The following is a 23,746-nucleotide window of genomic DNA, read 5'->3' on the forward strand; positions in this document are numbered from 1 at the left end:
TAGGGTATTAGGAATGTCTTAGGAATAGGGTCATTTTATCGACCACAGCATGATAAAATGCTGAGGTGACTTTACTGACAGTCAAGAGACTCTAGAAATACTATAGATGGAGCTCTAAACATTGAGCTATCTCACCAGCATACATAAAGCATCAGTCCTATGATAGGACTTATCTTTCGGGAGGTAGATTTAAATGTGACATAAACAGTATGTCCTGCTTCTATGGGCACTTACACTATTCACATGTCTTTTCTTATCAAAACATGACACGGGCCAGTTTGGTAAATGGTAAATGTCATTGTTTAAGAAGTAGGACAATAGTCTGACCTGTAATACTGCATGGCTATCTATTGGCAAGCGGTTCTGCTGCTTTAGGTCCTGTCGAGAGCCCGTGCGGCGCCAGCTGACTAAAGGCCGGGGGTCTCCGATCCCCATACATTCCACGCTAATGGAGTCCCCCTCTTTCACCCTGATAGGACCAGATGGAATCACAGAAAGTGTGGGTCGTCCTGCAAAGCCACATAAAAAAACTGTTAGACATATCACTGATTGGATCTCGCTGTACAAGTTATTCATTGATGTGAGAACTAGGTTCTAATAACATCACTAGTGATGGATGGACTAGAAGATAACTTTAGAAAAGGTAACAACGTCATGTGTTTGCAACTTAAAAATCTTTTTTGTTTATTTGTGATATACATAAGATCTTACAACCAATAAAGCTTCCATACCTTGTACCAGAAGAGGCACGGCACTTTGGGCTACTCCATAGCTGTTGGACACTGCGCACTGGTAGGATCCCTGGTTTTTATGGTGAGCACCGATGATGGTTATCATGGAACCATCGGAACTGATGTGCACATTATCTTTAAATACAAGACAGAGGAACCTTTGAACCTTTTCACTGATATTAGATCTCAATCAGAATATGTAACCGCTGAATCCCGACAAAGCTTACTCATCCATCCCTCCATCTTATCCTGATTTTAAACCACAAGCCCAAAATCGACTAATCCTCAGTAAAGAGCAGACATACACCATTATATCGATAGTCTCCACACAATACACAATATAACTCTAGTATGACACATTGTTAACAGAAACATTAATATTTCATACCCTGCAATTCCTGGTTATGTCTCATCTGCCAAGTTACACGAATGGGTTTGGCACCATCATGAATGCGGCATTTAAATGTGGCATTCTCCCCCGGGCTTACTGTGGCAGCATGTGGGTCAACAGAGATAACTGGACTCTGGAGACCTACAAAAGAAGGGAAAATTGATATAATATATAAATGACATGTTCTTGTTTTCTCTACCTCTCTCTACCACACATAAACGAAGAAGTAAGTTGCACTTTAATATAAAGGCAACCTGAGGTCTTTTAAAAAAGGCAGAATGAGTGAACACCTACTGGTGTTGAAGAAGAAAATTAATAAAAATAAAAAAAAAACATAATAACTAGGCACATTTAACCACATTTAATACACAATATTTAAATTTGCTTTTCCTTAAAAGCTTCTTCAGCCCAATCCAGCAGGAAGGAAATATCTCTGCACGAAGGTACATTAAATTGTTACACACTGGACAACTGAATGAATCTTTCGCTATCCATTCACTCACGATAAGAAGAGGCGGCTCCTGAAATGACAGAGACAATCACTGATGATTTGTGGACTCCAGAGGCGCTGGTATAGTGACAGACGTATTCACCCGAGTCAACGGTAGAAGCTTGGGTTATGAGGAGATGGGAACCCGAGATCTAGGAACACAAAACAGACATCTTCAATTCTTTCACCGACTAAGCTCATAGTACTAGTACCCAGTCCACTCAGATCCCTGTACATCTTTCCACTCAGATCACTGACCATGTCATACACAACTTGGACGTGTATATAACCTGCTCAGTATTTGCAGCAAAAACTGAAGGGGCAAAAACCATGATATAGTGTGCAGGAATTAACATGGCACAATATATATTAAATGTTATAGCATGCTGGTTAGAATATAGATTACATGTTATAATATTAATCTGCCCCATCCTATAACTCATATTAGATAAGATTATTTAAAAAGTAAATTAAGAGTGACATTAAACCAGCATATCAAACCACTATATGTCTGTGATGTAATAGCTTTCTAACTGTATTGTACAGATGCCGGGGTCTGTAATAGCCTTATAATACTAGAGTAGTGATGTCAACAAAATGCTATAATAACCTTATAAGTGATAGGCTGTAAAACCTATAAGTATCAGTGATTGGCTGTAATAACCTTATAATACTACAGTAGAGATGTCAGTGATTGGCTGAAATAACCTATAATACTACAGTAGCGATATTAATGATTGGATGTAATAACCGTATAATACTACAGTAGTTAATTAATGATTGGCTGTAATAACCTTCAAATACTACAGTAGTGATATCGGTGATTGGCTGTAATAACCTAATAATAACCTCTAATAAATACAGTAGTGATGTCAGTGATTGGATGTAATAACGTATAATATTACAGTAGTGATATCAGTGATTGGCTGTAATAAACGTATACTACAATAGTTATATCAGTGACTGGTTGTAATAACCTGTAATAGTACAGTAGTGATATCAGTGATTGGATGTAATAACCTATAAAAGTACACTAGTGTTATCAGTGACTGGATGTAAACCTTATAATACTACAGTAGTGATATTAGTGATTGAATGTAGTAACCTTATAATACTACAGTAGCTATATCAGTTATTGGATGTAATAGCCTATAATAGTACAGTAGTGATATCAGTGACTGGCTGTAATAACCTATAATAGTACAGTAGTGATATCAGTGACTGGCTGTAATAACCTTATAATATTACAGTAGTGATGTAACTGATTGGATGTAATAACCTGTAATAGCACAGTAGTGATATCAGTGATTGGATGTAATAACCTATGATAGTACAGTAGTGATATCAGTGACTGGCTGTAATAACCTATAATAGTACAGTAGTGATATCAGTGACTGGCTGTAATAACCTTATAATATTACAGTAGTGATGTCACTGATTGGATGTAATAACCTATAAAAGCACAGTAGTGATATCAGTGATTGGATGTAATAACCTATAATAGTACAGTGGTGATAGTGATTGGATGTAATCACCTATGACAGTACAGTAGTGATATCAGTGATTGGATGTGATAACCTTATATTACAGTAGTGATAACAGTGATTGGATATAATAACCTATAAAAGTACAGTAGTGATATCAGTGATTGGATATAATAACCTATAATATTACAGTAGTGATATCAGTGATTGGCTGTAATAACCTATATAGTACAGTAGTGATATACGTGATTGGATGTAATAACCTATAATAGTACAGTAGTGATATACGTGATTGGATGTAATAACCTATAATAGTACAGTAGTGATGTCAGTGATTGGATGTAATAACCTTTAATAGTACAGTAGTGATATCAGTGATTGGATGTAATAACCTTATAATATTACAGTAGTGATATCAGTGATTGGATGTGATAACATTATAATATTACAGTAGTGATATCAGTGACTGGCTGTAATAACCTTATAATATTACAGTAGTGATATCAGTGATTGGATGTAATAACCTTATAATATTACAGTAGTGATATCAGTGATTGGATGTAATAACCTTATAATATTACAGTAGTGATATCAGTGATTGGATGTAATAACCTATAATAGTACAGTAGTGATATCATTGATTGGATGTAATAACATTATAATATTACAGTAGTGATATCAGTGACTGGCTGTAATAACCTATAATATTACAGTAGTGATATCAGTGATTGGATGTAATAACCTTATAATATTACAGTAGTGATATCAGTGATTGGATGTAATAACCTATAATAGTACAGTAGTGATATCATTGATTGGATGTGATAACATTATAATATTACAGTAGTGATATCAGTGACTGGCTGTAATAACCTTATAATATTACCGTAGTGATATCAGTGATTTGCTGTAATAACCTTATAATAGTACAGTAGTGAGATCAGTGATTGGATTAATAACCTATAATAGTACAGTAGTGATATCAGTGATTGGATTAATAACCTATAATAGTACAGTAGTGATATCAGTGATTGGATGTAATGACCTATAATAGTACAGTAGTGATATTAGTGATTGAATGTTTAAAGTACAGTAGTGATAACAGTGATTGGACGTGATAACCTTATATTACAGTAGTGATATCAGTGATTGGATATAATAACCTATAATAGTACAGTAGTGATATCAGTGATTGGCTGTAATAACCTATAATAGTACAGTAGTGAGATCAGTGATTGGATTAATAACCTATAATAGTACAGTAGTGATATCAGTGATTGGATGTAATGACCTATAATAGTACAGTAGTGATATTAGTGATTGAATGTTTATATTACAGTAGTGATATCAGTGATTGGCTGTAATAACCTTATAATATTACAGTAGTGATATCAGTGATTGGATGTAATAACCTTTAATAGTACAGTAGTGATATCAGTGATTGGATGTAATAACCTATAATAGTACAGTAGTGATGTCAGTGATTGGATGTAATAACCTATAATAGTACAGTAGTGATATCAGTGATTGGATGTAATAACCTTATAATATTACAGTAGTGATATCAGTGATTGGATGTAATAACCTATAATAGTACAGAAGTGATATCAGTGATTGGATGTAATAACCTTATAATATTACCGTAGTGATAGCAGTGATTTGCTGTAGCAACCTTATAATAGTACAGTAGTGATATCAGTGATTGGCTGTAATAACCTATAATATTACAGTAGTGATATCAGTGATTGGCTGTAATAACCTATAATAGTACAGTAGTGATATCAGTGATTGGATGTAATAACCTTATAATATTACAGTAGCGATATCAGTGATTGGATGTGATAACATTATAATATTACAGTAGTGATATCAGTGACTGGCTGTAATAACCTTATAATATTACAGTAGTGATATCAGTGATTGGATGTAATAACCTATAATAGTACAGTAGTGATATCAGTGATTGGATGTAATAACCTTATAATATTACCGTAGTGATAGCAGTGATTTGCTGTAATAACCTTATAATAGTACAGTAGTGATATCAGTGAATGGCTGTAATAACCTATAATAGTACAGTAGTGATATCAGTGATTGGATGTAATAACCTTATAATATTACAGTAGTGATATCAGTGATTGGATGTGATAACATTATAATATTACAGTAGTGATATCAGTGACTGGCTGTAAAAACCTTATAATATTACAGTAGTGATATCAGTGACTGGCTGTAATAACCTTATAATATTACAGTAGTGATATCAGTGATTGGATGTAATAACCTATAATAGTACAGTAGTGATGTCAGTGATTGGATGTAATAACCTTATAATATTACAGTAGTGATATCAGTGACTGGCTGTAATAACCTTATAATTGTACAGAAGTGATATCAGTGATTGGCTGTAAAAAGCTTATAATATTGCAGTAGAGGTGTCAGTGATTGGCTGTAATAACCTATAATAGTACAGTAGTGATGTCAGTGACTGGCTGTAATAACCTTATAATTGTACAGAAGTGATATCAGTGATTGGCTGTAAAAAGCTTATAATATTGCAGTAGAGGTGTCAGTGATTGGCTGTAATAACCTATAATAGTACAGTAGTGATGTCAGTGACTGGCTGTAATAACCTTATAATTGTACAGAAGTGATATCAGTGATTGGCTGTAAAAAGCTTATAATATTGCAGTAGTGATGTCAGTGATTGGCTGTAATAACCTATAATAGTACAGTAGTGATATCAGTGATTGGATGTGATAACATTATAATATTACAGTAGTGATATCAGTGACTGGCTGTAATAACCTTATAATATTACAGTAGTGATATCAGTGATTGGATGTAATAACCTATAATAGTACAGTAGTGATGTCAGTGATTGGATGTAATAACCTTATAATATTACCGTAGTGATAGCAGTGATTTGCTGTAATAACCTTATAATAGTACAGTAGTGATATCAGTGATTGGATGTAATAACCTTATAATATTACCGTAGTGATAGCAGTGATTTGCTGTAATAACCTTATAATAGTACAGTAGTGATATCAGTGATTGGCTGTAATAACCTATAATATTACAGTAGTGATATCAGTGATTGGCTGTAATAACCTATAATAGTACAGTAGTGATATCAGTGATTGGATGTAATAACCTTATAATATTACCGTAGTGATATCAGTGACTGGCTGTAATAACCTTATAATTGTACAGAAGTGATATCAGTGATTGGCTGTAATAACCTTATAATTGTACAGAAGTGATATCAGTGATTGGCTGTAAAAAGCTTATAATATTGCAGTAGAGGTGTCAGTGATTGGCTGTAATAACCTATAATAGTACAGTAGTGATATCAGTGACTGGCTGTAATAACCTTATAATTGTACAGAAGTGATATCAGTGATTGGCTGTAAAAAGCTTATAATATTGCAGTAGAGGTGTCAGTGATTGGCTGTAATAACCTATAATAGTACAGTAGTGATATCAGTGACTGGCTGTAATAACCATATAATATTGCAGTAGTGATGTCAGTGATTGGCTGTAATAACCTATAATAGTACAGTAGTGATATCAGTGACTGGCTGTAATAACCATATAATATTACAGTAGTGATGTCAGTGATTGGCTGTAATAACCTATAATAGTACAGTAGTGATATCAGTGACTGGCTGTAATAACCTTATAATTGTACAGAAGTGATATCAGTGATTGGCTGTAAAAAGCTTATAATATTGCAGTAGAGGTGTCAGTGATTGGCTGTAATAACCTATAATAGTACAGTAGTGATATCAGTGACTGGCTGTAATAACCTTATAATTGTACAGAAGTGATATCAGTGATTGGCTGTAAAAAGCTTATAATATTGCAGTAGAGGTGTCAGTGATTGGCTGTAATAACCTATAATAGTACAGTAGTGATATCAGTGACTGGCTGTAATAACCATATAATATTACAGTAGTGATATCAGTGACTGGCTGTAATAACCTTATAATATTACAGTAGTGATGTCAGTGATTGGCTGTAATAACCTTATAATATTACAGTAGTGATATCAGTGATTGGATGTGATAACATTATAATATTACAGTAGTGATATCAGTGACTGGCTGTAATAACCTTATAATATTACAGTAGTGATATCAGTGATTGGATGTAATAACCTATAATAGTACAGTAGTGATGTCAGTGATTGGATGTAATAACCTTATAATATTACCGTAGTGATAGCAGTGATTTGCTGTAATAACCTTATAATAGTACAGTAGTGATATCAGTGATTGGATGTAATAACCTTATAATATTACCGTAGTGATAGCAGTGATTTGCTGTAATAACCTTATAATAGTACAGTAGTGATATCAGTGATTGGCTGTAATAACCTATAATATTACAGTAGTGATATCAGTGATTGGCTGTAATAACCTTATAATATTACCGTAGTGATATCAGTGACTGGCTGTAATAACCTTATAATTGTACAGAAGTGATATCAGTGATTGGCTGTAATAACCTTATAATTGTACAGAAGTGATATCAGTGATTGGCTGTAAAAAGCTTATAATATTGCAGTAGAGGTGTCAGTGATTGGCTGTAATAACCTATAATAGTACAGTAGTGATATCAGTGACTGGCTGTAATAACCTTATAATTGTACAGAAGTGATATCAGTGATTGGCTGTAAAAAGCTTATAATATTGCAGTAGAGGTGTCAGTGATTGGCTGTAATAACCTATAATAGTACAGTAGTGATATCAGTGACTGGCTGTAATAACCATATAATATTGCAGTAGTGATGTCAGTGATTGGCTGTAATAACCTATAATAGTACAGTAGTGATATCAGTGACTGGCTGTAATAACCTTATAATTGTACAGAAGTGATATCAGTGATTGGCTGTAAAAAGCTTATAATATTGCAGTAGAGGTGTCAGTGATTGGCTGTAATAACCTATAATAGTACAGTAGTGATATCAGTGATTGGATGTAATAACCTTATAATATTACCGTAGTGATATCAGTGACTGGCTGTAATAACCTTATAATTGTACAGAAGTGATATCAGTGATTGGCTGTAAAAAGCTTATAATATTGCAGTAGAGGTGTCAGTGATTGGCTGTAATAACCTATAATAGTACAGTAGTGATATCAGTGACTGGCTGTAATAACCATATAATATTACAGTAGTGATATCAGTGACTGGCTGTAATAACCTTATAATATTACAGTAGTGATGTCAGTGATTGGCTGTAATAACCTATAATAGTACAGTAGTGATATCAGTGACTGGCTGTAATAACCATATAATATTACAGTAGTGATATCAGTGACTGGCTGTAATAACCTTATAATATTACAGTAGTGATATCAGTGATTGGATGTAATAACCTATAATAGTACAGTAGTGATGTCAGTGATTGGCTGTAATAACCTATAATAGTACAGTAGTGATGTCAGTGATTGGCTGTAATAACCTATAATAGTACAGTAGTGATGTCAGTGATTGGCTGTAATAACCATATAATATTGCAGTAGAGGTGTCAGTGATTGGCTGTAATAACCTATAATAGTACAGTAGTGATGTCAGTGATTGGATGTAATAACCTATAATAGTACAGTAGTGATATCAGTGATTGGATGTAATAACCATATAATATTACAGTAGAGGTGTCAGTGATTGGCTGTAATAACCATATAATATTACAGTAGAGGTGTCAGTGATTGGCTGTAATAACCTATAATAGTACAGTAGTGATGTCAGTGATCAGCTCTAATAACCTTATACATGTTTGCTCACAGTTCTATTTTTAATTCCATCTGCTATTTGCAAATTGAAACACATTTTTTAAAGTGTAAAGTGTAAAGAACCAGCTCTGACCTGGTGGTTGGACGATAACTCTGCACCTACGCGGCTCCAGCTGACTTGGGCTTGTGGATTCCCCACAACTTTACAGTTCAGGTCCAATGTCTGCCCTTCGGTCACAGAATCAGACGATTTCTCAATAAGGACAGCTGACGGGATGCCTACAGTCTCTAGGGGAGTTTAATAGGGAGAAGATTGCGATTGTCATCTAAAACTTGGGTAAAATATTTACATAGACATACATGTCATAACATTGACCTTGATATTCATAACCAGACATCTGCAGACCAAACTAATTAGATACTATATATCTATGTATCTGGCTGCCAAGGCGCAACAACTGAAAAGATGCCGTGGACCAACTTCATACTGATTCCACCACATACATTCTATTGGGTTCACAAAGGTTGCATTTGGTGGTCAGGGTCTATTTGTACGACAGGGGGCCCCAACTGACCACATTATGCATGCTCTCTTCCATCTTGAATCTCACTGTTAGAGTATAAGAAAAGTTGAGTCTTGTGCTAAATTCAGGAATAAGCCTGAGCCCTCTCTAGACCCAGCTCAGCCATATCTACAGCAACATGTTATTTGTGAAATGGAAAATAATAAAAATGTGGCATATAAAGAAAAACACATGAATACAACATTTCTCAGTCAGATCCTCTACAAAAGACATTCATGTCTTCTGGACAAAGTGGCCATGTGCCAAATCTCCGAAATAATATGTGGACCCGATGTCGGAATTTGGAAAGTTCTCATGTCAGAGGCACACAGAGACCTCCTTGTAATCCCTCTGACCAAATTGCTCCATGGAAATGTCAGGATCTCTGTGTTTGAGCTGGAGAAGCAACTGTACAATGTGGGTCTTGTTCCTTAACCTACAGTGAGGTCAATTGACTGCATCACTTTTATATTTATCACCAGAAAGCCTCCTATGGACTTTGGCGACTATACATTCCTCTGGGCTTTAAAGATGCAAACACTGTTGACAAAGGACTGATCTTTAAGAGATAACACATGTAATTTTTCTTAAAATAGTAGGCTCAGTTTTAATCTCTACCAGTCACACTCTGGTCTATCTGTTTATAAACCGAGCATTCCATATACTGCCTCAATGGGAACAAGGATATATATGAACTTTGGAATACAATTAAACACAAATTAATTTGAATTACCTTGTGAAAACCTCCGTATAGTGATAGTGATGAAGGCCTCAAGTACCCCAGATGGGGTGCTTAGACGGCAGACGTACTCGCCTGAGTCAGCAGGAGAGGCCTGTGTTATCCGCATACGAGAGCCATATACCTGGAGGAAAGAGGAAAGTTCTAATTGAATGATAATGTTTGTGTGGACAAATTCAGATGGACAGCTCTCTGCCAAGGGTTAACCTTTCAGTCAAATTATTTGCTGAACAATTTATTTTACTATGCAAATGAAAATATATTCATATGTAAGGAATTTAGCATTTTCATAGACGTCATTAAAGGACTGACACAGGTGCTGCGGACAGTTTTGTGTTTATTCTAACTTGACAGTTGTGTCACATACACATACTTTTTTTTAAATTTTGAATAGACAGAAACACGTATGTTACACTGACCTGTGTAAGAAACCTCATACGCCTGCTACCTTAGTACCCAAATCTCTGGACTATACACTTGACTGACTTGACTGTATGATTGTACCTGGTGATTTGCGGAGAGGGGGCGTCCACCTGATCTGAGCCAGGTTACGGATGCTCCTGGGTATTCATCAGTCACGCAGTTAAAATCCACACTCTGACCTTCTTCCACAGATGGAGATGATGACTCTATCCGGATAGACGATGTATGCCCCGGGTCTATGGAAGTTCAAAGAGAAGTGGCTAAAGTACAATCTGCAGAGCAAAACATAACATGCTTTCCCTGTTCATATAATACTTTATGACAATTTCTGCAGCCCTTATTCACTGCAGTCATCTCACAGGAATACTTACTGCGATGGTGAGATCCTTCAATAGTCACAGTAATGGAGGCCATTTGAACACCTGACCTAGTGCTGACACGACATATATACTCTCCAGTATCTGACGGAGATGCCTGGAGAATACGCAGCCGAGATCCAGAAACCTGCAGACAGGGAATACACACAGAAATTAGGGATTGCTCCTAAGATCCAGTTTATGGAAAAAGGCTCTTCATTCACTAATGTATTTGCACAAAACATCACAATTATTTATGGAGGGCAAACATTCCGTTTACAGGATTACTAGACCACTAGAATATCAGACAACTAAGAGTTGGATGTTTTAGACATAACAGACATTCTTGGCAATGTTTAAAATGAACTAATTAGGACAACCCTTGAAAATACTCATCTACAGGGTGAGCATAGAAATACCTGGTGATTTGGTGCTAGCTGGCGTCCTGGTCTGTACCATGTGACCTCCTGTTGTGCTTGGCCTTCAACAACACAATTCAACACCACTGTTTGTCCTTCCGCTACAGAATCAGACGCAGACTCAATCTTGATTGTTGGGGTAATTCCAGAAACTAGAGAACAGAAAGCAAAGTTGAATGTGTTGCGATATGATGATCACAGTACTCTCCAAACGCAGTAGATGTGAGAAACTGTCCTGGATATATTTTGATAAAATGTGTTGCAGATCTGAGTATAGGACGAAATGGGCCTCAGATCACAATAGCGTAGAAATGCTTCACTACGTGATAAAGGAAAAAGAACAATATACTGTATTCATAATAAAGCACACACTGACCTGGACCCGAACTGTGGATAATGTTTACAATGATAGATGCTTGACGAGTGACTGCTCCAGAAGTGACTCTGCAGATATATTCACCTGAATCTGCCATGGAGGCTTTGACTATACGCAGACGTGAGCCATAGACCTAATTGGACAGAAAGCGTTTCAGTGACATGAAATCAAAGTATCCTAAATATGTAAGTGATTTGTTGATGAAGCACTGAATGCTTCATAAATTTGTAAGTCTGTAGAAATAAATGTGTCTCTACCTGGTGATTGGGTGAGAGCAGGCGCCCTGATCTGTGCCATGAAACAACTGCATTTGGTTGCCCTGCCACCACACAGTTTAGCTCCAAGGTTTGTCCTTCAGCCACGGAACTTGAAGACGATTCAATTTTCACATCTGGAGAGCTGCCTGATGCTAAGATTACAATAGAAAGTCTTCATAAGAGCCGATGTGTAGCAACATACCCTATATAAACCACTCATGCTTATCTCTATAAGAATCACGTGAGCGGAATCAAAACCTGTGATCTACTGTTACACCACGATTAGGCCAGCAGTGAAACTGTTTAGCAGATATATGTTATTATGGCACTACAACACCACAAGTCATCAAACAGTGTGGAATCCTCAAGAAGCTCTCTATACTTACGATAACCGGGACCGGAAACCTGGGTAATGGTGACGATGGTTGATGCCTGCTGTGTGACAGAACCAATAGTCACTCGGCATATGTACTCGCCGGAGTCTGCTGCAGAAGCTTGTAGGATCCTCAGACGAGACCCAGAGACCTATAGAGGACAGAACATTAAAATGGGTAACCAGGGAAAAGAGGTCTCAGTATTATCTACCTGAGTCAGTACTTACTTTGTAGTTACCTGGACTCTTTAACAAGTACAGTTTATAACAAATGAAATTCTTTTGTTACCTGATGATTTGGTGAGAGGGGACGCCCAGCTCTCTGCCATGTAACCACCGCATTAGGATAGTTGCCGACCACACAGTTTAGCTCTAGAGTCTGTCCCTCAACCAGAGTATTTGAGGAGGATTCAATTCTGAGCCCCGGTATATTCCCTGAAGCTAGAATAGGCCAAACAGAAGCATGAAACAAGAACAGTGACCATTAAACAAACATAGATAGCTAGAAATAATCTTAACATTGAGACTTACCTGGTGGAGGACCAGAGACACGAGTGATGGTAATGAAGATTGATGTCTGCTGTGTACCAACACCATTGGTAACCCGACAGATATATTCTCCGGAGTCAGCTGTGGAAGCTTGTAGAATGCGCAGGTGGGACCCAAATGCCTATGGAAATATTTCAACATTAAATTAACTCATTGGGGAAAATGTCAGAGTTGAAAATCCACCTAAATATTAAATCTCTTCTGTAAGCAAAGTAATCATATTTAGACTAATCTTTTTATCATGTGGCAATAAACCAGTTCTGCGCATGTACCTGGTGATTTGAAGAGAGGGGACGCCCTCCTGGCCTGTGCCACGTAATCACGGCATTTGGGTAACTGGCAACCACGCATTGTAAATCAACTGATTGCCCTTCCAATATGCTGTCTGATGATGGCACAATTCTCAATGCAGGGGTAACAACAGCAGCTAAACAATAAGAAGGAAGAGGTTGTTAATATACTACTAAAATCTATTGCCATAGGTGTCGCTGCAGCAGCACAAAGAATGTAAATGTTTGAAATGCAACACTAGTCAACACATATGAATGTTTGTAAAACTGGGCAGATGGTGTAGCTGTAGCAATGTCCACGGTTGCAGAGTAAGGAACAGTTTGGTCTTGTTCTCTATGAATGGATGTTTCTGTTTACAGTGAAAAGAAGGTAGGACAGAAAGAGGGGGCAAAACTATTTTATACTGAGTTTTTTTTAGTAAAGAGCACCCTGCAAATACCCTCAAACACAATATAAACACAACACTACAAACTGTCATAGACTTACCTGCACCGTGCAGCTCCGCGTGGCCCGAATAGGATATATACTTACCTTCGGTTCTGTGAACAGCTCCCTTTGTTGGCCTAACTACAGGCCCCTGCAAAGACGTTAGGACGCTGCCTGCTCTAAGGGTGTGTCCTTAAACGAATGTGAAAACTATGACATCATGCCCTTAAAAGAGACCCTGTCATCTAGGCAACTCCATGCTGTTAGATGACATAAACCAATGAGAACACATAGCCCTATCATGGTTTCTGTTTAGTAACACGTTTAGTGCTCCTGTTACTTTCTTATGATTCCTGTTATCGACCTTGGCTTTGTTTTGACTCTGTTATCCTGACCTGGCTTGTATATTGACCTGTGTATTTCGATTATCCTGACCTGGCTTGTTTTTCGTGTATCCCTATCTCTGTTTACCTGACCTCGACTATTTCTGACTTTGTGTAGCGGTACCAGGGGTCAAGTCCTGGGGAATAAAGTGTGGGAACTCACTCGAGTTCCACCCTCACCCCACCACCAGAAAAAAACAAAACTTGCATGCATATATAAACACGTACACACACACACACACACGTACACACACACACACATACATACATACATACACTCAGACACACACACACTAACAGACACACACTCCCAGACACATACACTCCCAGACACACACTCCCAGACACATACACATACACTCACAGACACACACTCCCAGACACATACACATACACTCACAGACACACACACACACACACACTCCCAGACACACACACATACACACACACATACACACACACATACACTCAGACACATACACACACCCACAGACACACACCCACTCACAGACACACACACACAGTGCGGCCGGCTCTTGTCTCGCTGTCAGACGCGGCGAGGGAGCTGTGTCCTCTCTGCTCCCTCTCGCCGCGCGGGCTGTCTGCTGATGCCGGGAGCCGGAAATTATGTCATATTCCGGCTCCCAGCATCAGCAAACGGCGCGGCGAGAGGGAGCAGAGAGGACACAGCTCCCTCGCCGCGTCTGACAGCGAGACAAGAGCCGGCCGGGGGGATCCTTCAGGTGGCCATTAGGCCACCTCTTGGGCCCCCCATGACAGGGGGAACACGGGGACATTTGGGGGCGGCATTTTTTGCCGCCCCCTGAGTGCCTGCACGAACCACAAATCGGAAACGGCGTTCCTGCACTAAAAAAAAGTGCAGGAACGCCGTTCCCACGCGTTCCTGCAGGACTCGAGCCCTGAGCGGTACTTACCCTTTCCAGGGGCCGGCCGGGGTCCTGCTGCTGCACGAGCCGCACGCGGCTCATCCGACGGCTGTAACAGGAAGGCGGGCAGTGACCGTGAGAAGCGGTCACGTGTCCCGCCTGACTCTAAGAGCGCGCCGCGGGTCTCGGGCGCACTCTTAAAGGGACAGTGGGAGCCTAAATTGGCAAAGGTCTCCCATTGGTCCCTGTCATGCCACACTCCCCATACACTTACCTTTTGGGGGCGTGGATATGACAGGGGCCAATCAAAATAGATGTTAAGGTATATATACTCACCTTTTTCCCTTAGTTCCTTGCCCTATCGTGGTTTCTGTTACAGTTCCCTTTAGCGCTTGTTGTGTTCAGTTGTGTTCCTTCGTACTTGACCGTGGCTTTGTTTCTGACTACGTTATCTCTTTATCCTTATCTGTTCTGTTTGCCGGCTTGCTGTTTACTGTGTACCAGACCCCGGCTAGTCCTAGTTTACGCTGTCTCTTTGTGCCCTTGACCTCGGATCGCTCCTGACTCTGTACTCCTCTCATATACGTCGAGTGCGGCCATTCTAAGGTCCAGTAGAAGTATCTCCCCTCTGTGTTGTCTTTTGTTGAGTTGAATCCTGCGTGTTAGGGTATATTTTCGTTACACTTTGGTTCTCTCTTGTAATACGTTAAATACAGCCAGCTAAATCTAAGGCCCGGTAATAAAACCTTTGGCTATCCTTTCTCCTGTGTGTATGGGTAACAGCGAATGTGACACAAACAGCGCCCCCCATCCCCCTCACGACTGTCACTCCAGCTCATATGCCGACCATGGGACGTAGATCCCAAAAACCAACGGCGGACAGCAGAGACATCGGCGTGCTGCTGCAGCGGCCCGAGCCACAGAGGCCCACCCCCATGGGAGACGAGCGGGAAAAAGACTGTGCTCCTAGCCCAGAGCAGAAGAGATCGGAGACACCTCCATCCACAAGAGTGACACAACCACAGCAGCTTGAACCCTGAGATGATGCGGCCCCAGCCACCAAGGGAGATCTAAAACTCCTGCTAGCCGACATCCACAAGCTCTTAGCAGCCGACTCGGCCCTCCTCAAAACAGAAGTACATGCTGTTACTGACCGAGTGAAAGCCACAGAGGAAGACGTGGTTACAACACATGACAAGGTACAACACATCCAGCAAAATCAGAAACTCGTGGCACTCAAAATGGCAACCATAGAACCGGCAAAGGGGCACACACATTAAAATCAGGGGTATCCCCACCGCCATCTCTGCAGAGGAGTTGCCACACTACGTAAGGCGCCTCCTGACCACCATACTTTGCAGCAGCAAAGAAAATCGCCATAGATGGAATCTACCATCTACTGACCTGTGTGGAGAGCACAGGGATCCAGCAAACACCCCACCTTTCACCCTGGGAGCAAGTGGGCTGCGGCCTCCGGTTCCATGAACACTCACGTCAACCTATGTCTAACCATGATGGAATACTTCCCAACAAACAGTCCATACCTCCTCCGCTCTAACGATTAGATGTTATCTTCTGCTGGTTTCATGGTTTTAATTTATTTGTTTTTACTATTTTATTTGCTTTGTTATGTGTTTCACATAATTAACCACTCACATACACTCAGGTTTCAGCTCCCAGGGCAAATAACGCCCAGATTCACGCCTCGATAACCATTCGGGCACAAGGCCCTAAAACCCTTGCATTTCTTGACGAACACAAAACACTGATGTCACCCTGACAGGCGCCTACCTCACACCCACCCTCGCACTTGACCAGAAGCTTTTGGCTCTGATGAGCCTACTCCACTATGTAGATGTGACTAACCACACGGTTTACTGTTCCTGTTTTGTCCTTACTGAAAAAGGTGCAATGATTATCACTGCCATACTAACGGTCACCTTGTATACTGCATCAATGTTTGATTTTTTTGCTATGGCAGCACATCCTTGTTTGAAAATATTTTGCACAACAAAATAAAGAATAAAAAACACCAAAAAAAAGCCAACCCCATCCACACACACAATACCACACAACACTACACAAAGCCCCTATATACACTCACATAACACCACAGACATCTCCTACTCACATAACACCACAGACATCTCCTACTCACATGTACAATACACTAAAGCCCACACAATATATTACAATACATATAATCCACACACATACAGTCTCTCAAAGCTTCTGCAAAATACAAGCAGAATTCCTCTTCAGCATACACAAACGTTACTTTAAATAAATAGGGAGAGCGCTACCTGATGGTTGCCTACCACTGATTTCGACTAGGACATGTTCACAACATATACGGCTGTAAATCCTCAAATAATTAGTTTAGAATGCGATTTCCACAAAACTCACCTCTGATCACATTCACCTCTATCTTGGCTTGGGATGAACCAGCAGAACTTGTACCAACACACAGATAGGTCCCTCCGTCATTAGCTGTTATGGATGGAATCACCAAGGTAGATATATCGCCCCTCTCCGTACGGGCCTGGACAGGGAGATTTAATTTATCAATAGCTTTTACCTTTAACAAACTAACCAGAGAGCAATTTGCTATGAAAATACACTAAAACACATGTTAAAACAGATGCACATGCAAGTTATTTGTTCCCGAATTTCTCCGACGTCCCTTAATATAATATCTTTCTGTACACTTTGACTTTTCTCTTTTTTTTATTCTATGCGGTTTTCTATATTTACCACCTAATCATAGCCGGGGTCGTTCTTTATTATAATAAATGTTTTTGGCCTTCTTTTTATTTCTGGAGGTGATTGCAACTCAATTGGTTGAAGCCTTATATTTAGATCAAATACACCACCAATGTGTTTTAAAAAATACATTTATTATGTTAGTGAATGTGTTACACCCTTTTCATTTTATATTTCACAGTTCTTATTTTTTTGTATTGCAGCATCTTCGTATGCTGGTACCTTTCAGCGCTTAAATTTGTAACCATTTATTTTAATTTAATGATTGTACCTTACTTATTTCACCTAAATGTTTACCATCCTGATCATTGTGCCTTATTAATATTTAAGAAAATATATCTAAAAATATATCACTAAGATTGTGTGAATGAGCCCCTTATGCCTCTGCTATTATAGTCCCTTTTCTACTCTATTTCACAATTGTTGGTGTGCCTGAATGTATCACAGATATCTTCAGTAACAAAACTCCCATTAACGTGTCTTGAAACAACAATAAATACGTCTAGATATTAGTCTTTGTTAAAAGAAAAAAAAAATAGCAGTAGGTCACAAAATGTCCTGGATTCAGCACCGCACACTTAAAGTGAACATGGCCTTTTTAACCATTTCAAATTTTGGAAAATATGCTGCAAACTGTGAATATGGAAATAAGCACATCAGTGTGTACTAGCACCAGTTTTAAGCATGGCAATTTTAAACTGAAACCCAGACAGATGGGGAATATGCAAGTTCAAGCAATGACATTGGACACATTAGCAGCCTGGGTTGCTTTAGTTAATAACCTGGGCTTTACTGCCCCAATTAGGGACAGAGATACACAGCCAGATACCTGGAGCTCCTGAATCCGTTTCCTGAGAGCTTCCAGGCTGCTGCTTTGAAAGTGAAGGAAACCGACAGAAGTGAGAGCCTGCGCAGAGGGAGGAACAAGGGAGAAACAGCGAGAGAGAGGAGACAGACAGACAAACCAACAGAGAGGAAAAACACAAGAGCGAGAGTGATCCAGTCAGACAGGAAAGATGGAAATAAGGAGATAAACCAGACACCTGAAGAAATAGCTTCCCACACAGTAAATTAGGTGAAATGCAATGTAAAACCATGTGCTTGTCTCCACCAGCTGAATGCGTAGAATCAGTCACTGTTTTCTTAGCTTACTACAAACAATGTATTTATTTTATGGTATTATTATCATGTCACGTCAAAACCAAAGGCTTGAACAAAGAAGGATAAATGTTATTATTAAGTTTATCCTTTGGCTAATTCTCTCCATTTCTTCCTCAGCCTACTCTTGTGTATCCTATGCTTGTGTGTCTAACGTCTACTAGGCCACAATCCCTCTTTGTGTTCCTGCCTTGTCCTTTATCTGTGCTACCCGGTCTATCCAGCAGGAATATTCTGCTTTGGGGACCCAGACTATTATTGTATATTTGCACCTTGGACTCCCTGGCACCGATTCACATGCTGGCCCTTGCTGCAGCCACAAAAAAGCTGTGAATTTGACTTTTGGAGATGGAAGTCTGCCCTGTGCAAGTCCTTAGCTGTTTTCCTAAATATTGGACTTCTAATCAAAATACATGGGTTTAAAAGTGACGGTTTCACAAAATTTACTTCCTTTATGTTTAATTGAGTAGTTTGCTACTGTGCATTACAATAAGGAGCAACGTAGCATGACAAACACCACACCATTAAAGGTTACTAAGCAAAGATCATACATTTCCGCTTAATTCGGATTTATTTTGAAAGAGTTTTCAGGAGAGCTGTAGATTTTTGGGGACTGTATGCCACAGCTTGTTCCATTTTATAGAAGAGGAAGCGGTCATAACACAGAAGGGTTGTTATGTAATTCTCAATCACATAATCTACATGCATAATAATTATTTTACACAGAGACACTTGAAAAGCAGAATCCGAAAATAACTAAAACCAAAATAGCACTGCACTGCTTTTTAACAGTACTAAACCCCACAGGGTATTTGAGAGTCAGGGGTACCCGTATAACAAGCCTGCAGGTCTGTCAGTGCTCTAACTGGACCAGTCTACATCTCTTACCTGGGATGGCAAGTTGCCACTTTGTTTTTGCCAAGAGATGGTTGCAGTTGGACTTCCTCCAGCTCTACAGTATAAACGGATAGTGTCTCCTTCTCGAGCCTCTATCCTCTCAGGGCTCACTTGGACATCGGGCAAACTCCCACCTGCAGAAGTAAGAGGAGTCAATTTCTAATTTGCCTACAAAATGCATTGATTGTCCAAACAAAGAAAATTGCAGAACATTTCATTAAATTAAATTAATTTTTTATTCTCTAAATACTGTAACATAAAATAAAGCTTACAAATATCTTCGAAAGACTGTGTTACAATAGGTATGATTTTTTTACGCTTTCAGACAGTAACGTTTTACATACTAATGGTGGTGACCAGATTTTCTCTAAAATGACTGCAATGCCAGATATCTAGTTAAGAAAGAAGTGGTGGTATCTTGTTTGTAAAAACCTGGATAATCCTGCACATGGCAATGCTGCTAATAGACTCTCTACCCACTTTACTTACTGTGTACTCTAAGGTCAGCTCTGGCAAGATGATGTCCTACGGTATTCCGTACATGGCACGTGTATTGCCCCTCATCAGAAGGCTCTGCAGATGTGAAGCGCAGTATTCCACCTTGGATGATGGCTCTTGGAGACAAAATTCCATTCGTACCCCCTGCCAAAGTCAAAAATTGAAATAATGAGCTGGCACACTGGCAACCAATGATCTAATCTCTAGAAGTCTCTCACGTTCTGCTCATGACCCTACCTGTCCATTCTAGTGTTGGGGTAGGGTTTCCAGATGCCGTGCAACGGAATTCTGCAGGTTGGCCTCGCTGAACAGTCAGCTGTCTGGGCTCAATGACAGCTGAGGGGTAGGTGGCACCTCCAGCTATGATAAGGTGGAAAACAGATTACACTCATCATATCACATGAGATAAGAAAACAGATTGGAGACAAAGCCGTAAATGATAGGGCTATATGTCAGCCAGACATCGAGAGCACAGAGGCTCTTCACAAAACCGGTTTATAATCTTACATATAGTGATCCATTCTGGAATCCTCAATACATTATGGGATTTAAAGCCACAAGAAATATCTTGCATTTCTCTTGACAATTTGTGATCAAAAAGTGGACATTACATTTAGGATTCCCCTAAACATTAACCACACTTCTAAACATGCATTGTAAATGCATGCACAGAACAGACAGTAATGGAGAGGCGGAATTAAAGCACATTAAATGGAAAGGACTAACAATTACCGTCAATAAACTAGACCAGGGGTAGGCAACCTATGGCACATGTGCCATGCACGGCACTCGAGGTGTCTTTGCATGGCACTCAAGGCTTGCGCTGACCTATCAGGAGTCCCAGTGAAACTTCAGATATCTGCTAATATGAAACGGTGGTGAAGGACAATCCTCAATTTATGCATAGAGTAAGTGATCTCAGATCACTTCATTCCAGCACTTGTGAATGGGAATCCACACTCGAGTACAACAGCCCGCAGCTGCTGTTGCAGCTCCTGTCCTTGTCCTGTACCTGGTCAGCCTGGTCCCCACTGGACCCCAGGGAAGCCATCCACACAGCTAGATTTACACAGACATGCAGAATAAGCCTCCCCTCATACAAATAATATGAACAGCCCACACACAAATGCACAATCCGCACAGAAGTAACACCACTAACAATCCATATACATGCACACAAACCCACATGCAGTCTCTCACATGCAATACCCCAAACAGCCCCCCACATATACACACCACCAAACACACAATGTGATATATCCATCCACAAACACAATTCCAAAAGCAGCCCCCATACACAGCCCACATTCATAGGTGTCATACACGATACCACAAACTACTAATGAACATATTCAATAGAATAGCTCATATACGCACAAATACAACAATACAAAACAACTGCAGTATAAATAACACAAGCAGAATATGGCAACATACACGCCTTAATTTAAAAAAATAGGACCGGCACGCTACTGTACATCACAATCCTATTTCGGCACAGTGCTGCTAAAAGGTTGCCTACCCCTGAACTAGACTATATGATTTGCTTCAGCCTGCTGGATAAACAAAGGAATGGCCTGATTCTATGCTAGTATATTCATAACATATATTGGTTTTATATTTACTAGATATCAGTGATTCATTTTGCTTTTAAAGGCTTTAAATTAATTTTTATATTTTTCTAGGAACCTCAAATCACCTTATATATTTCCAGTAATGGAGCTGTTAACAGATCTCAAGTGAGATTCTAATGTCCCGTTCTTAAAACTCACCTTCCCAACTGGCACCTGACCTTCATATTAAGGGAGGTAGAAGGGCTTCTTTAATACATATAGATAGACAGAGCAATATAGGGAAATAAAAATGCTTTGCTATATTTGTAGTAAAACTCTGAGTAAAATGTTTAGTTTTTTAAAAGATAAAACAATAAAAGACAAAGCTTGGAGAGGTTATCATACAAAGAGAGTTAATGTCCATTCGTTGGCTATGGCTGAGCCCTACTTGGATGCTGGATAAATATGGTGGTTAGGGTCCACTCATATAATAGTCAAGTCCCACTCAGATGCTGGATACATACAGTGTTAGTGTCAGGTCATTGAGTATGGGCACTTCCCGCTTAGATTCTGGATACATACAATGTTAGTGTTCACTCATTGGATATGGGTGAGTCCCGCTCAAATGTGTTAGTGTCTAGTCATTGAGTATGGTCATGTCCCACTCAGATGCTGAATACATACAGTGTTAGTGTCTAGTCATTGAATATGGTCATGTCCCACTTAGATTCTGGATACATACAGTGTTAGTGTCGAGTTCATGGGGTATAGGTGGGTCCCACTCAGATACTGGATACATACAGTGTTATTGTCCACTCATATAACAGTCAAGTTCCACTCAGATGCTGGATACATACAGTGTTAGTGTCCACTCATATTGTAGTCAAGTCCCATTCAGATGCTGGAGATATTCAGTGTTCGTGTCTGGTCACTGAGTATGGTCGGGTCCCACTCAGATTCTGGATACATACAGTGTTATTGTCCACTCATGGGGTATGGGTGAGTACCACTCAGATGCTGGATACATACAGTGTTAGTGTCTGGTCATGGAGTATGGGCACTTCCCGCTTAGATTCTGGATACATACAATGTTAGTGTTCACTCATTGGATATGGGTGAGTCCCGCTCAAATGTGTTAGTGTCTAGTCATTGAGTATGGTCATGTCCCACTCAGATGCTGAATACATACAGTGTTAGTGTCTAGTCATTGAGTATGGGCATGTCCCACTCAGATGCTGAATACATACAGTGTTAGTGTCTGGTCATTGAGTATGGGCATGTCCCACTCAGATGCTGAATACATACAGTGTTAGTGTCTAGTCATTGAGTATGGTCATGTCCCACTTAGATTCTGGATACATACAGTGTTAGTGTCGAGTTCATGGGGTATAGGTGGGTCCCACTCAGATACTGGATACATACAGTGTTAGTGTCTGGTCATTGACTATGAGCACTTCCCACTTAGATTATGGATACATACAGTGTTAGTGTCCACTCATATAATAGTCAAGTCCCACTCAGATGCTGAAAACATACAGTGTTAGTGTCTGGTCATTGAGTATGGGCACTTCCCGCTTAGATTCTGGATACATACAGTTTTAGTGTTCACTCATTGGATATGGGCGAGTCCCACTCAAATGTGTTAGTATCTGGTCATTGAGTATGGTCATATCCCACTTAGATTATGTATACATACAGTGTTATTGTCCACTCATATAACAGTCAAGTTCCACTCAGATGCTGGATACATACAGTGTTAGTGTCCACTCATATTGTAGTCAAGTCCCATTCAGATGCTGGAGATATTCAGTGTTCGTGTCTGGTCACTGAGTATGGTCGGGTCCCACTCAGATTCTGGATACATACAGTGTTATTGTCCACTCATGGGGTATGGGTGAGTACCACTCAGATGCTGGATACATACAGTGTTAGTGTCTGGTCATTGAGTATTGTCACTTCCCGCTTAGATTCTGGATACATACAGTGTTATTGTTC

The 23,746-nt window shown here is 39.4% G+C and overlaps 1 protein-coding gene across 13 annotated transcripts in view; it reads right to left on the reverse strand.

Moving 5' to 3' along the window:
- HSPG2 (heparan sulfate proteoglycan 2) overlaps positions 1-23,746 on the reverse strand; it is a 175,991-nt gene that overhangs the window by 33,505 nt on the left and 118,740 nt on the right. For 7 of the 13 annotated variants that reach the window (XM_063436821.1, XM_063436819.1, XM_063436823.1 and 4 more), the window contains 20 exons: positions 20,436-20,558; positions 20,190-20,342; positions 19,692-19,834; positions 18,475-18,552; positions 17,289-17,424; positions 13,168-13,322; positions 12,878-13,016; positions 12,636-12,787; positions 12,360-12,498; positions 11,974-12,125; positions 11,717-11,849; positions 11,341-11,492; positions 10,937-11,069; positions 10,647-10,801; positions 10,137-10,266; positions 8,974-9,128; positions 1,626-1,764; positions 1,120-1,263; positions 732-866; positions 328-509 (listed from right to left, as the gene is read on the reverse strand). In XM_063436821.1, coding sequence (XP_063292891.1) covers positions 328-509; positions 732-866; positions 1,120-1,263; positions 1,626-1,764; positions 8,974-9,128; positions 10,137-10,266; positions 10,647-10,801; positions 10,937-11,069; positions 11,341-11,492; positions 11,717-11,849; positions 11,974-12,125; positions 12,360-12,498; positions 12,636-12,787; positions 12,878-13,016; positions 13,168-13,322; positions 17,289-17,424; positions 18,475-18,552; positions 19,692-19,834; positions 20,190-20,342; positions 20,436-20,558 — 2,828 coding nt within the window. The remainder of the gene's footprint in view (positions 1-327; positions 510-731; positions 867-1,119; positions 1,264-1,625; positions 1,765-8,973; positions 9,129-10,136; positions 10,267-10,646; positions 10,802-10,936; positions 11,070-11,340; positions 11,493-11,716; positions 11,850-11,973; positions 12,126-12,359; positions 12,499-12,635; positions 12,788-12,877; positions 13,017-13,167; positions 13,323-17,288; positions 17,425-18,474; positions 18,553-19,691; positions 19,835-20,189; positions 20,343-20,435; positions 20,559-23,746) is intronic. The other 6 variants (XM_063436827.1, XM_063436828.1, XM_063436825.1 and 3 more) reach the window with 1 other exon arrangement.

This window comes from Pelobates fuscus, chromosome 11 (genome assembly GCF_036172605.1).
Source record: "Pelobates fuscus isolate aPelFus1 chromosome 11, aPelFus1.pri, whole genome shotgun sequence".
NCBI classification, from domain to species: Eukaryota; Metazoa; Chordata; class Amphibia; order Anura; family Pelobatidae; genus Pelobates; species Pelobates fuscus.